At 53.2% G+C, this 15301-nt stretch overlaps 1 protein-coding gene across 1 annotated transcript in view; it reads left to right on the forward strand.

Annotated features, from left to right (window-relative positions):
• Positions 1 to 3359: 3359 nt before the first annotated feature.
• Alx4 (ALX homeobox 4) overlaps positions 3360 to 15301 on the forward strand; it is a 42039-nt gene continuing 30097 nt past the window's right edge. The window contains exon 1 of the mRNA XM_042671115.1: positions 3360 to 3831. Coding sequence (XP_042527049.1) covers positions 3360 to 3831 — 472 coding nt within the window. The remainder of the gene's footprint in view (positions 3832 to 15301) is intronic.

The raw sequence follows: 15301 nt of genomic DNA on the forward strand, positions 1-15301 counted from the left end.
ACCAGCAGCTTTGGAGTGCACCTGGCCCTTGGAATACTACATGACCGCAGCTATCCCCCCCCATTTCTGCTGCCCCCCTCCTTTGTAGGTTAGGAATCAGATGGGAGGGGAAGTGGAAGATTGGCCACCACCATCTTGGTGCCTGTGGACAGCTTCTGGGCTCTAGAGACTGGAGTAGAACGTTTCCTAATGATGCCTTGACGGAAGTGAGTCTCTACGCCTTGGGAGTCACATAGCATTTTCATTCATTCATTTAACACACATTTGATGAGCAACTGTGTTGTGCCAACCATTGTGGTATATACGACAGGTCTGTTTCCTGCTAGGAGAGAACTCACTGTTCTCAGGGCCTGGGCCTGAGGGGCCAGCAGGCTGGCTATTAACATTTTGATTTTGGAAGGGGAGGTGAGTGAGCAACTGGTTATCCTTGGCTAGTGGAATCTCAAAACTCTTGGAACTCTGTTCTGTGCTGGAAACTTGGAAGGAGTCAAGAGGCCAGGGATCGAAAACTCCAGCCTGCATATTTTGTTCTACAAATGTTTGTGGGGTACCATGATCTAGGAGGCAAGCCCAAAAGGGTTGAGAATAAAGTTGGACAACTAAGAGGTCCTGGATGGTGAGAGCAGACAAATGAAGGCATCTACCTAGACTACCTAGAAAATCCAAGTAGAACCCCAAATCACCAGCCAGATAAAAGCATAGGATTGATAGTGGTAACTTCAGGTAGAGAGAACCTGGGGTAGATATAATGATGCCCAGGTGGAGAACTTGGTTCTAGAAATCAAAGAAACCCTTTTGGTTAGAAAGTGATTTAGTTTTGATTAGTAGTAGTATTAAGCAGTGTAGAGCTTTCAATTCCGTAGGTCAGGTTATAAGTACAATGCATCTTGATTAATGTCAGCTGATATAGGTTTTTGGTTTGTTTTCAGTGATTTAGTTCCATCCACGGAGACTCTGTCTGCCCATGACAAGGTGGGTATGAGAGGACAGGCATATTGATGTGGCTTCTGGCACAACAAAGGCACAGTAAATGCACTAGTTTTAGATCTGCTGGCCAGAGATGGGGGACCTTGACCGGCAGCAAAGGAGGAGTTTGTGCCTCGGCGCCCCTGGCTTGGTTTGGGAAATATCTTTATTAACGAGCACTTCAAGGTAAGCCAAGATGGAAACCAGATGTAGGATTGCACAGTCGGCAGTGAGCAGATACCGAGCGGTGGGGTGACGCAGAGATGGGTCCAGATGTCGGAGGTAGGTGCACAACCTCCAGGTATTTTCTTTGGGGCACCATGGGTGCTAGAAGTCTCCATCCTGGATATTCCTGGTTTAAAGCATCTAGGTCCTCTTGCCTCACACTTACCCTCCCTCCAGGTAAGTTTTGCACCCAGAGGGGATTTCCTTCTGATTTCAGGAGATTGCTCTTAGTGGTCTTCCATCAGAGTCATTCCACAGCTGGATGCCAGTTTTCTCCTTGGGTCTTGATGTTTAGGCTCAGCTTCCCAAGTCCATTGAGGCTCCCAGGAGGGACAACTTTCCTATAAGCTATTTTTGACTATGTGACCTCAGCCAGGAGTTAGAGCCTCTCTGAGCCTTGGTTTGCTGGTTGGAAAATTGTAGAATCAATCTCCATGACTCACTTGTGAGATGCAAGGACTTAGCTATGTGAATAGAGGGATCTGGACAGGTAGTCCATCTTTCTTTTTCTTGCTGTGTGTCAGTTGGTCCAGGGGTCCAGAGACCACATGAGGGGGAAATCACAAACCATCAAATCCAAACCATGGAAGTGGTGATGCATGCCTGTAATCCCAACACACTGGTGGTGGAGGTAAGGAAGCTTGCCAGTTCAAGGCAAGTCTGGGCCATCTAGTCGAAACAAAACAAACAAACAAAAAACACACCCTCATTTCAAACAACAAAATAAGAAAAATAAGACATCCAAGCTTCCTGTTTTACAATGGGAAGTAGTGAGTTCCTTACCTTCCTCAAGCTGTGGCAGGTGACAGACAACGATCAGGCAGGACTAGTGTTTCTGGACTCCCTACTCTGAACCTGACCTTGCAGGAAACCCACCTGGCCATGCTCGGAAGAGAGGCTCGACCCCACTGGGCCTGGGGAAGGGAGGAGTGGGCAGCACTCCTGAGTCAGTGGAAACAGCCCTAGCTGGGGGTGGGGAGTGGGGACCAGCCAGTGGCTCAGTTCCACACAGCCAACCGCCCTGGTATGGATACCGGTGCTGAGAAATAGTTTAAAAAGACGAGAAAGGTGCTTAAGATGCCAAAGTTCTTGTGTTCATTTCGAAAGGCAATGTTGGAAGGAAACAGAGGCAAAGGTGCCTCAGCCCGGGACTGGGGAGTTTGAGCACATGCATCCAAAACTCCTGCTCATTCCCAAGCTCGACTCCCAATGTCGAACTAGTCACGTTTATATTAGGTTCTTCACTCTTTCTTCTCTTAACCTGTCAAGGCAATTTGCATCCCCCCCCCCCCACACACACACACACTGGGCCAGAGCTCCGACCTCCTATCAATTTGAAGCCCAGAGTCCTGCGAGTCTCAGCACCTCGGATCCCCAGCCTAGAATCCAAGAGGCCCTCAAGCACCCCAGGGGTTGAGTCCCGACCCCCCTTCCATTTGCCAGTTAGTGCAAGTAGTATCTCCTGAAGAGAGGAAAGGAGGGGCGGGGAGGGTGGAAAGAGGAGGGAGGAGGCAAGGGAGAAGGAGGGAAGCAGGAAGGAGCAAGTCAGAAAAAGAAATCACTTTTTTTTTTCCTCTTCCGTCTGAAAACCTTAAGAGGGTTTGGGAGATCTGGTCAACTTTCCGAAACATCTGAATCTTTTTACAGCTCGTGGTTCTTTCCCTGGACCAGCTGTGTGGAGGGAGCAGAGAGGTGGAGAGAGAGGAGAAGAAGAGGGGAGGGAGAGAGAGCAGAAGAGAAAAGAGAGAGGGAAAGAGGTGAGGGAGAGAGAAGAGAAAAGAGAGAGAAGAGGAGGGAGGAGAGAGAGGAAAGGAGAGAAGAGAGAGAAGAAGGGGAGGAGAGGGGAGAGGAGAGAAAGGAGACAGAGAGAGGAGGAGAGAGGGAAGAGAAGGAAGGAGAGAGAAGAGAGGGGAGAGGAAGAAGAGGAGAGGAGAAAAAGGAGAGGAGAGAAAGGCAAGAGGGTAGAAAGGAGACAGAAGGGTGGAGAGGGGAGAGAAGAGGCGGGAGGGGGGGGGGAGAGCGGGAGGCGTAGCGGGGAGGGGAGGGGGACCGCGGGCAGGCCCGCAGCCACCGCCTCCCGCCTGCCTCTCGGAGCTCCGGGCCAAGGCGCGCGGTGGCGTCCTCGCGCCCTCGCCGGCGCCCCCGCCCGTCGCCCGCGCGGGCCCGGCATGAACGCTGAGACTTGCGTCTCGTACTGCGACTCGCCCGCAGCTGCCATGGACGCCTACTACAGCCCGGTGTCGCAGAGCCGGGAGGGTTCGTCGCCTTTTAGGGGATTTCCCGGGGGCGACAAGTTCGGTACAACTTTCTTGTCGGCCGCAGCCAAAGGCCAGGGATTCGGGGATGCCAAGAGCCGGGCCCGCTACGGCGGCGGCGCGGGGCAGCAGGACCTGGCGGCACCCCTAGTCGAGAGCGGCGCCGGGGCGCGGGGCTCCTTTAATAAGTTCCAGCCCCAGCCACCGACCCCGCAACCCCAGCCGCCGCCGCCGCCACCGCAGCCCCAGCCGCCGCCGCCGCCGCCGCCGCCGCAACCGCATCTCTACTTGCAGCGGGGCGCCTGTAAGACACCCCCAGACGGCAGCCTCAAACTCCCGGAGGGCAGCAGCGGCCACAACGCGGCCTTGCAGGTCCCCTGCTACGGTGAGTGCGCGTGCGGGCCACCCGGGGCGGATCGGGGGGGGGGGGGTCCGCGCTTCCGACAGCCCCCCACCCCATCCCATCCCATCCCCTGAAATCCACGCGGGTTGAGAAAGTTAGTGGGGATCGCGGGCTAGGAGGCTCCGGGGCCGGCCGTGGGGACTGCGAGAGGGAAAGTGAGGATCGGAGATGTGGAAGGGGTCGCGGGGAGGGGGGGGGGGCGTCCCGATCTCCTTCCGAAGTTCCCCCCGACACACACCCCACCCCGGCCCGGGTCCCGAACGCGCCGGCGGTTACACTTTGTCCTGACGTTGCTTTCCTTGGGTCTCTCTTCGCACTTTGCCCAAACCGATCCGTTTTGCGCTGCCCCGCGGGGCCCGATTGGAAGTGGAGGCTGCGTCCCGGTTCCCGGCGTGAGGCTTTGGGAGGAGGCGCCGAGCCGCGCACCGCCGGGACGGACGCGGGGCTCCCGAGCTGGCGGAGGACTCGCTCCACGCCTGCCCGCCCGCCTGCCCGCCTACCCGCCGGGGGCTCCTGGGTTTAAAGAGGGTCGCAGGTGCGGAGCCCTGCGCGGAGTCCGCTCGGAGCGCGCGTCTCGCGGAGCGAGCGCTGGAAGTCAGGGAACCACAGAAGCGCGGGTCGGGAGAGCTTGGGGGTCCCTCGCTCCCCACGACAACTCCAGGAGTCGGAAAGCGCGGCTCTCCGAGGGGACGACAGCCCGCCACACTTTGCGGGAGCTTCTTCCCCGGGCGATCTTTGGGAACCGCGGGCTTCGGAACAATAGTTTAGGAAGAAGCGGGGCGGGAAAGTAGGAAGCTGTGGTCGCTCGGCTGTGGGAAGATGGAAAGGGTCGGGTCTTGTCTTGGGACCACAAGGAAAAGGAGGCTGCTGGCCTAAATGACCTCCAAGCCCCCTTGAGCGCGGGACGTTAGGCCTGGGTCTCTAGAGCTCAGCGGCCATTTACCTTGGAGAGAAGCGCTCAAGAGCCGAAGCCTAAGCCTTCTCTTCCTCCACAGAATTGGGGTTGGGGGCTCCCAAGAGGAGAGGAGGAACCTTCCAGTTAGGAACATCGCCTGGGTGCAATAATGTCGTCCACCCCCTCCCCCTCTAGGGCTTGGCCTTCAAGCAGGTCCGCAGGGAGGTGAGCCGATCCTTGACAGGATGATAGATTTGTGCTGGCCTATGCTGGAAGTAGAGATGGTGGGCAGGCCTGGAAACTGGGGTGAGACACGGTGGAGGACTTCTTGGCCAGAAGATTCTTAGGAAAATAGCCCATGGCGCCTCCATGCACTTTTTCACACTCACATTTGCAAGCTTAGAATGAACTAATAGGTGGTCTTGGACACACAACGACTTAGACAGCCATACAGTTATTTGTCTACATTTGTGTTCTACACATATCCCTCTTCTTCATGATAAAACACGATTACAATCCAAGTAGACACACTTAGGTGGCCTCAGATAAATTATGCACTCCCAAGCCTACAGAGTAAGTTTGGAAAGATCTGGTAGCCTTTTCCCACTTCCTCTACCTTTTCCTGCCCACCTCCAGCTTAGAGTGAGGGCAGGCACTCAGATGGCCAACACTCACAGCTCCACACAGCTTCTCCTTCCATGTTCAAATTCAGGAGCCCAGGCCCTGACATTGGGCTCCTAGGTGAGAGCCGTTCCTAGATTTGGGGACTTCAGACTCATGTGTTTTCTCTCTCGCACCACACGCTGCTGCATTTTCATATTTTAAAGAAACTCAAAACTGTGGTGAGCCTCTGAGGAAGCTGAGAGATAGATAGATAGATAGATAGATAGATAGATAGATAGATAGATAGATAGATAGATAGATAGATAGATAGATAGATAGACAGACAGACAGACAGACAGACATACAGAGGGGGACCAGCTCCCAAAGTTCCTGGTCACGAAGATGCCTTCAGAGCCAGAGGGAAAGGCTGGGCACCCCCTCCGACCTCCTGGATCCTCCTGGCCAAACTAGCCCATCCTTGTACTTGTCTTAGCCATCAGGGCTGAGGGAAAAGGCTAGCCACTTGACCTAAGGCTGCCCCTAACCTCCAGTGTGACCCCAGAGCAAGTAACCCCTCTAAACTCCCATTTCCTCACTGGTATTAGGGCAATAATAGAAAGGTCTCACTGGGTCGTAAATGTCTCAGAGGGAGCTCCTTCCTCTACAGTTCACTTCCCTAGCTCTCTGCTGTTTGGAATGGCCAATTCAGAACAGAAGGCAGGGCCTTCCTTGCTGCCTATTTCTGCCTGGGAAAAGTCAGAAAGCTGTAGGTTAGAAGGGAAGGCAGACCCCTAGACCTGGCAGGACCCCCACTTCTCTGCTGCCTAAAATGGAGGCTCAAGGCAAAACATGATCAATGAATGACAAATCATTCCCCTCCTTTCCCTTCTCAACAAGAGTTTGCCTGGCCTCTGGGAGATTTCTGATTCATCTAGGGAATGGCTTAGACTCATTGGGTTCAAGATGGACAAACTGAGGCAGGGACAGGCTCTGGACTTTACAAGACTGAGCTTCTGGAATTACTTTTCTAATCTGCCAGCAAGCAGGGAAACTGAGGTGGACGTTGACAATAGTTCTGTGCCACAATTCTGAGTAGAATGGGGTTCAAGAAAAATCCTAGGATGTTCCCCAGAGGTTGGGGAAAAGGCAGAGGCCAGATTTTGGCCTTGGCTCTGGGCCTGGCCTTGGCTCATCCGGACCCCCACCACAGGCCTTTCAGACCCGGAGAACCCTTTCGGCTCAGGGCTGCTCCAGTTGGAGGGGAGGCTGGAAGGCCTGAGCTCCAGCTCCTTTCAGCTTCTATGCCACTCCTGGTGTCCAGACACACGTCAGTGGGAAGTGCGGACCAGGAGGCCGGGCCAGGGCTGCCCTCATGGAAGTCTTTGACCAGGTCTTCTCTGGGTTGCCCAAATTGATAAGAGAAAACCTCGGTGGGTGCAGACGTTCCTACCCCATCCTGGGCCTCCGTTTTCATAGCTCAAGGTGACTTTAGGAGTGCGGGGGACGGGGGGGGGGGGGGGGGGGGGGGAGGAGACATCCGCATCTGTTTACAAAAGAGCCCCCTACCTGGTGGTGTGCGGGGAATTCCTACCCAAACTGGACCCTTCTCTTCCCTCCCTAAGCCCCTGCCGGCGCTTGGGGTGTGTGTGTGTGTGTAGGGTCTCCTGAGCTGTGCCAAATTGAAGATTCAATGTTTCTCAGCGACGCTGGAAAGCCTCCCTGTCCCATCTAGGGACACCTCGCCTCCAAATCCTAGGCTTCGCTCGAGGAGGGGGGTGCGCGGTGCGGGGCAGCTGCGGGGAGGAGGGAGTCCCCCATCTCCTCTTTCACTTTCGGTTCGGTGCACGCAGGTTTTCGTGGGAAACCGAGAGCCACCTCCCATCCCACCCTACCCGCACCCGCGCAGCGGGCTCGGCGCCCGGGGCTGGGGAGACCCAGCCTGGCCTGATTTTTCGAATTAGACGCAATGTTCAATGTTAAGGATATTTTTCCTCTACCTCAATAGAATCCATACACCACGAAATGTGTACGCTCCTCCGGGGTCTGGAATTTAGTCTAAGAACGGGGACTTTATCATCGATATTACCTTGTATAAAAGAGATCCCCGCCCCCGAAAATAAAAATAAAAGAGAACCGGAGATTTAGGGAACACACAGTAAGAGTCCTCGTGTGATTGTGGGTGCGAAAAGAAAACCCTCGAACCTGGGCACAGAAGTGTAGGTGCTCCAAGGCAGAGACGTCACGGCCAATTTTAGAGGGGAGATGCTTTTTTTTAATGTTTAATTTTCTTAATTTCCTTGGCCACCAGCTTGCCCCTAACAATCTGGCCAACACCCATAACGCTTTTTAAGTAGAAAAACAGAAAGCTTGGATCAGAAGTCTAGATGATTTGTAATCAATCGACTCCTACGAATTTTCTCTACTTTAATGCACGTTATAGTAAAGGCTTGGATTAAAAGTCAAGATTATTTTCAATCAGTACATAAAGGCTTGGATTTACTGGGCATTACGTATTTATCTAATATTGCTTGTCTTTGTTTTAACTGTATTTTTGTTGTCTTTTTTGGTACTGGGGATCGAACCCTGGACGTTGCACTTGCTAGGCAAGAGCTTTGCCACTGAGCTACAACCCAGCCCAAGGCTTGGATTTAAAGTGGAGATTATTTTCAATCAGCAGGCTTACAAGAGTCTTCTTTATTTTAATTTACATATTAAAGGTAATTGAGGAAAGAAAACTCTCAAATGAAAGAATTTTTCGGAACGTGTGTAACCTACACTAGTAGAAGCTGGTTCAAGATTTGTTTTAAAAAATCGACATGAAACTTGGGGATATATATATATATATATATATATATACGTATATATATATATATATATACATATTTATAGCAAATGGTTTTAAGGTGCTTTCAGGGAACGTTTCGGAGTGCGGGGATGGGTTTTGCGCCTTTCCACTCCGGACGGCGAGCGCGGTGTGGGTTCTAAGCCCATGTCACAACCCGCACTAGAGTCCAAGAACGTGGAGGTGAAGGTGGAGACCCCCGGAGCCTTCGGAGCCCGAGCTAGAGATTATGACACGCTCTGTGGGTGGAACGTAAGTTACACATCCTAAGTAGAACCTCGCCAAAGTGCTCCAAGGGCTTCGGTTGGGTGGACCCGCTGGGCGCCCTTTTGCGGACGTTACCTTTCATTCTCCTTTATGGGGGAAGCTTCGCCCGGCCTCGTTTGGGAAGATCGCCTTAAAATTGGAAAAGGGGGGAGAGGGGAGGGAAGAGAGCCGAGAGAGCGAGCGAGCGGCCTTAGCTGCGGCCGCGGCTGAGATGGGGCGGGGGTGGGGGGAGAAGGTGTGCGGCCCGTGCGCAGGGCCGGCACCCGGGTTCGGGTTCGGGTTCTCCTGCTAACCCCTGAGATCTGAAGACAGAAGGCCGAGAGAGGAGGCGGCTTCCCTCCGCCCCAAACCCCGAAGGCTCTGCGGGCGCGTGCGTGGAATGCGGTAGCCGGGAGGCCGAGCCTGAGCAGCGCTGCCCAGCGCTTCCCGATCCTTCCCAACCGAAGCTATCTAGGCGGGATTGGTGGTGAAAGCCTGATGCGGAAAGTTGAAGGGATCGAGAACCCCCTACCAGCCTCAGAGCTCGCCCCGAAGACCCCCCTGCTCAGAAAGCCCCACGAACTTGGGCGCAGACCCAGACCCGGTCTGGGTGGGGCTGGGAGGGCGCCGCTCGGTCCCCGGCCCACCTCGCCTTGCTGGGCGCCACCTGACCACGTGCGCGCTGCCGCCGTCCGCTTCTAGCGCCTTGCTTGCTAAGGGAGCTCGGAGAGCCGCTAGATCTGGGAACCCGGAGTGCTCGATCCTCTCGATCTAGCTGCAGATCCAGAGCGGAAGCTATAATGGCTCCACGCGCCATCGGCTGCTCCGGCGGGGCGTTGGGTACCATTAGACAAGCAAGAAGAGGCCTTTCTTCCACACAGGCCTTTGGGCCGGGGCCGGGGGTGGGGGGAGGATGGGCATGAGGAAGGGGAATTTCACTCGGGCCAGCAAACCCTCCCAGGCTCTGCTGGAACCAGTGATTTCTTCTGGGGGAATCTGACCTCGGGCGACTATGCCCCAGAGGTGCAGCCCCGCGCGCCTGTACCGCTGTGTTTATGAGGGATACCCTCTCTTCAAGCGGCCCACCCCATCACCGTCACCTGCTTCCGAGGTGCCAGGTAGCCCCAGGGCTGAAACTCCTGAGCAGCCAGGAAGGGGCTCCTCAGAAAGGCTAACAAAAATCCACGGGGTCCAGGAAAGTGCTGTGGGCCTCCTCAAGTCTGCGCTAGACTTTCCCTCACCCTATACCTGGCACACCTGCCACCCTAGTGAAGACCCTCTTTAACCCACCAGCATTCACCAGCACCAAGGGGGAGAGGGAGAAATAGTAAAGGAATTGAGGCTCAGAGGAAGAGAGTCCGGCAAAAGAGAGGTTCCTGGGAGCCAAGTGGCTGGGCTGGGTCAGGCTTTCGGTTTCTGACTTGAGAGGCAGCTAGCAAGCTCACTGGTACTGGGACCTGGTACTGGGGTGCCCTTTTGGACAAGAAGGGAGGGTCACTTGGAGATACCAGATGAGACTAAGAGGTGACCTAACTCTCCATGAAATGGACGGTGCCCTAAGGGGCTGTGAGGTGCGGCTGGCTGTGCCCTGCTCATTGGGCACCCAGAGGGAGCACATGTGTAAAGCAATTCTCTTGGAGGGGATTGCTATCCTGAACGGGGTGGTGGGGGCATGGAGCATGGATGTCGGCCCCATTTATGTCCACAGGACTGGACTGTGCAACCCTGTTCCGAGTGGACTGCTAGTCGCATGCACGCTCCTAGGGCTAGGACTAACCAGATCTCCAGGCTGTGGACCGGTTGGGAACTGCAACTGTTTGGGCTGCCTCCACAACTCGGCGTTTGGGGTACAGGGAGCACAATGGGAGCCGAGATCCAAGTTTCTGCTGTTCTCAATTCCCTGCATTGCCTTGCAGAAGTCCTTTGAAAGTGGGGTGTAGGCCCTCTTGGGATGTCTCCATTGACCCCCGTCTGGGCTCACCTTCATCCTCATTTTCCTCTCTCCACGGTTCCCACACATATTTTTGTCTGGAAGAAATTACGATCAGCTTGGGCAGAAAAGGCTTCTGTCCTTGGGAGCAGAAAGAGATTTGGAGAGGGGCTACAGCCCCAAGAGAGCTAAGGCTGACGGTCCCGGAGGTGGGTTTGAATGCAGGTTCTGGGCTTATGACTCAGCTTAAGCTTAAAGAGGTGTGAGCATCCTGTGATTCCTTGCTCCCTGGGAGCATTTGTGGGGGGTGAAGTCCATGGGGGCTCCCAGATGCTCCTGCCCACACTTTCCTTGTACCTTTTCTAACCCCTTCTTCATTTGGCACCTCTTCATAGGCTGGGGCTCCCCTAGATGAATAAACTGAGCACACACTTCTTGTGCTAAGTGCATCAGCTTTGAAGATTATAGAGCTGCCTTGGCTAGGAAGCTGATGGAAGGGTTGCTGTTTGGAGAGTTGCCTCCTGCCTGGTTGAGTGCAGTTATGGGCCTATTCCAGTATATTTGGCTGATGGATGAATGAGTCAGATCAGCGTCAATTTATGAGTTTGTGTGTGCAGGTGAGAGAGAAGAGCATGAATTGTGCATTCTCTCTAGGTCAGCATACCCCTGCCCAAGGATTACAGGTTAAGATTGTAGGTGTTGATTTGTGTGAAGGATGTAAGTGTTCCCCAGGACTTCAATCTGTGTACCCCAGTATATGAGCCGCCTGCATTATAGGCATGTATCTGAAGGGACCCCCTACATATGGTTCAATATGCCTCTCAGCAGAGCCTCTCAGAGTTGTACCCCAGGGCATCTGTGTATCTCTCATACCTGGGGTCTTCCAGCTGGTTGCAACTCTCCAGGAAGGCTGATTCAGTCTCCCTGTGGCCAGTCTTCAGCAGCCCCCCCCCCCCCCATGCAGACTACCTGCAATGCAGTGAGGCTTGTCCCCTACTTTCTAGCTTGGAATTGTCCCTTATGTCCTATGTGGCTTGTTGCAAAAGAGAAGCCAGTCTTAATTGGGTGCTGGTGGCTTATGCCCATAATCCTAGCTACTCAGACGGAGATCTGCGCATCACAGTTCAAAGCCAGCCTAGAAAGAAGAGCCTGTGAGAGTCTTATGTTCAATTAACCAGCAAAAAGCCAGAAGTATCGCTCAAGTGGTGGAGCACCAGCCCTGAGTGAAAAAGCCCCAATATTTACAGAGAGAGAGAGAGAGAGAAGAGAATGAGAGGAGAGCAAAGCCAGCTTCACACAGTCTTTATATACACCTTAAAGCCCATTTAAAGGATGAACAAACTAAGGCCTGAGGCCTTTTGAATCTCACAGCTAGGCCATGAGAAAGCAGGAGCAGAAGGAGTTTGGGAAAATCTAGTCAGTCTCCTCCCTGCAACCCACCACGCAGTACCCAATAAGGCAGCTGTAGCCTTCAGTCCCTTTTCTGTCTCCTGAGAAGTGAGCAGAGCCCACTATGAGCTCCAGGGGATTTAAGGGGAGCAGAGAGCATGTGGAGAGTCCCTGTGGGTTTTTGGGGTCCTGTCTTACATGTGACATCCCTAGGTTTGACTTTCTTTCCTAAGGGCCTGAAATCCATCAGGCAGGGGTTGTCCAAGGCCATGTGACCAGCTTCTTCCTCTCCAAGATGACTGTCCATCTGATTCTGGGAGCCTTGGTCGTATCAGGCATCTTGGTCCCTCCAGACACACTGGGTTATGGTGGGGAGTCACCCCATGTTAGAAGAGATAGCTAGGATGTTCACCTTCACCCAGGAGGGTCCTGAGATGGCTGATTTCACTTATTTATGGTTCCCCAAGATTTCTCTAAAGATCGGGAGCCCTGGGTACAAGTCTTGGTTTTTCCATTGAAATAGGCATGGCCTTTAGCATTCCTCTCCAGTGCCACTCAGCGGCTTGGTTTGTGGGGATTAGGGGGAGGACTCTTTGAGCCTGTCCTGCATATGAGGGAAGTGAAGGGGATAAGAAGATGGTCTCACTCCTCCTGAAGGTGTCCGGAAAGTGCAAACGATGGTAGTGCAAGTTTTATTTGTTTTGCAGTGCCAGGACCTAGCTTGCTAGGCAAGTGCTCTACCTCTAAGCTGAACTCCCATCTCCTGACAGGTTTCAGGGTAGGGATGGGGGACCTGGGGGGTCCCTCAGGATGTAGGAACCTCCCTGAGGTATCATCGTCCCACACATTTGGCCACATGGACACGTTTGCGCGGCTCCCCTCCTGTGCTGAGCTGGGACAACTGTACCTCCATGGCCTTGGCCTTCAGGGGAGGGAGCTCACAAGGGGACAGGAAAGACAAGCACAGGAGTGACTCTGTAGCTCAGGTCTCTGGGGACCCTTTTCAAGGGTGCCAGGCCTAGCACAGTGTCCTTATGACTGGCATGGGAGGTTACTGGATGCGCCACTGGCCAATATGGGTGCAGCATCTGGAGAACCAAGCAATTTGGAAACAGTACCACACCTCGATGAGAGCTGCATGACATGCTATTTTCTTCCATATTGTTTCCAGAACCTAGAGCAAGCCCTGGATGTGTAGTAAGTCTCAGTAAACACTTGCTGAGGAGTGAATGAATGAATCATGTGGGATGTGAGCATTCTAGATGCCCTGTAAATCTTTTCACCCTTCTGTCCTCCAACTGGAAACATGGGGTGACAATCTGGCATGCAATTCTCTTACACCCTGGTAGAAAATGATTTTCTTCTCTTCTGGGAGTCTTGTGGGGCTGGGGGCAGGGTGCTCTCAGTTGGCCCTGTTTTGAACCAGCTTTAGTATTTTCCGATTCTGGCAGTTGGAGGAGCTCCTTCCTCTGACCTGCTTTTATCTAGCTTTACCTCCAATGGCATAGGCCTGGTGTCTGGCCACTGCATCCCTGGAGAACTAGCTCTAGTCATGTGGGTACCCTCCCCATCCCTACTTCTCTTCATGCCTTGCCTGAAGAATGTTCCTGCTCCTTCTTGACACAGTTCCATTTCTTCGGCCCCCGTTCCCACCTGAGAACTGCTGTGGTTCTCCTTTGGGACCCCAACCTTTCCTTCCCTCCCCCCAGGATCTTGAGACACTGACCCCCCCTCCCCTGACACATACACACTCAAGGGATGCAGCCCTCTGCGCCAGCTGGGATGCAACCCTAACCTCTGCTATGTTGCCTGTTCAAGAGCCTGGGCTCTCTTCCCACACCCCTGGCTCCAGCTCCCAGCACCTACAACCTGTGGGCATCAGGGAGCTGAGCCTCATTGCAGGACTTTTGCAATAGGCATCATGTCCCCATTTGGCACATCCAATGCAAGGAACATACATCACGGGTATGCAGGCTCTGGTGTTCTGCTGCCTTGGACTAAGGAACTCTGGCCTTTGCCAACTCTCTGACCTTTTCAGTCAAGAGTCCCCTCATTTGTAAATGGAGATTTACACACACACACACACAAACACACACACACACACACACACACACACACACACACACGGAACTGTAGACAGATGAGACCCATGACACAATGAGACCCAAACTTGAGGGTGTCAGCACTCAGGGGTGGGAGCCAGCCCTTTTAGGGGATGGTGTGGGCAGAACCATGGAAGGGCTCCCTCCTTGCTTGCTGGATACCAGCATGGCTGTGGGCAGTGCTCTGAGACAAGCGTCTTTTTGCACAGCAGGGCCTGCAGGCCCAGTCCTTGGCAGGCAGGGCCTAATGAAGCTGATTCCTGCCCTGTGGTGCTGGCACCCTCGCTGGAATAAGCCACATGGGCTGGGTGAGAATCCTTAGTGCGGTGCCAGTGGTCTGGGGCTTCCTGAGTAAGGACATCTGAAGTGGGCCTTGGAGGCTGACTGGAAGTTCATCAGCTGAAGGAACCGGAAATAGCCCTCCAGACAGGAAATAGCATGAACCACAGCCTTAGGTTGGAAAAATGCATACAGCCAGCATGTGGCATTCGTTGGGGACGTGGTGGAGGCTATAAGGTGAGGCTTGAGGAGGATGGGCACGAGGACTGGTGGGCGGGGCTTGTTTTCTGCCAAAGGTTCAGGCTTGGGGAGCCACTAGACAGATGCTCTGAGCACAGCAGATGCAAACCCAGGCTGCGGGGGGGGGGGGGGGGGGTTCTTGTGCTGCTAACTTCAAACACTTCATTTTAATTAGGGGTGAATATTGCATTGTGGTAAAACATGCATAATATAAAATTCCATTTTAAGTATATAGTCCCGAAGCATCAAGTACAGCCACAACCCACAACAACACCCACAACCATCACCTCTGTCTATGTACAGAACGTGTATGTGTGTGTGCCAGTAATGGGGCTTGAACTCAGGGCCTGGGCACTCTCCTTGAGCTTTTTTCACTTAAGACTGGCACCCTACCCTTTGAGCCACACCTCTACTACCAGTTTTTTGATGTTAGTTAGTTAGTTGTCTGCCTGGCTGAATTAAAACCATAGTTTTCAGATCTCAGCCTAGAATTACAGGTATAAACCACCAGCGTCCAGAACTTTTTTTTTAATTATTCAAAATGAACTGTACCTATGGGATGACATCTCCCAGCCTCTCCCCTGGCTCTACGTTCTGTCTCTGTGAGTTTTCCTACTTCATTTTTAAGTGGAATTGTGTAATATTTTATCCGTTAGTGTCTCATCATTTCTGTCTCTTCTGGGCCAATGGTGTAACTTCTCTGGAGTTCAACACTTTTGCCCTTTATTAACTTTAGTCACTTGTCTTTTTGTTGAACTGAAGGAATTCTTTTTCTCCCCAGTGCTGGAGATGGAACCCATGGCCTTGCATGTGCTAGGCAAGCATTTTTTTCCTTGGCTATATGTCCAGCCCTGAGCAATTCTGTCTTGTTTGTTTGATTAATTAATTGGTGGGCTGATTGATGAGTGACTGGTATTTTCTTAGAC

This window comes from Dipodomys spectabilis, unplaced genomic scaffold (assembly GCF_019054845.1).
Source record: "Dipodomys spectabilis isolate Male_0828 unplaced genomic scaffold, ASM1905484v1 ptg000599l, whole genome shotgun sequence".
Lineage (NCBI taxonomy): Eukaryota > Metazoa > Chordata > Mammalia > Rodentia > Heteromyidae > Dipodomys > Dipodomys spectabilis.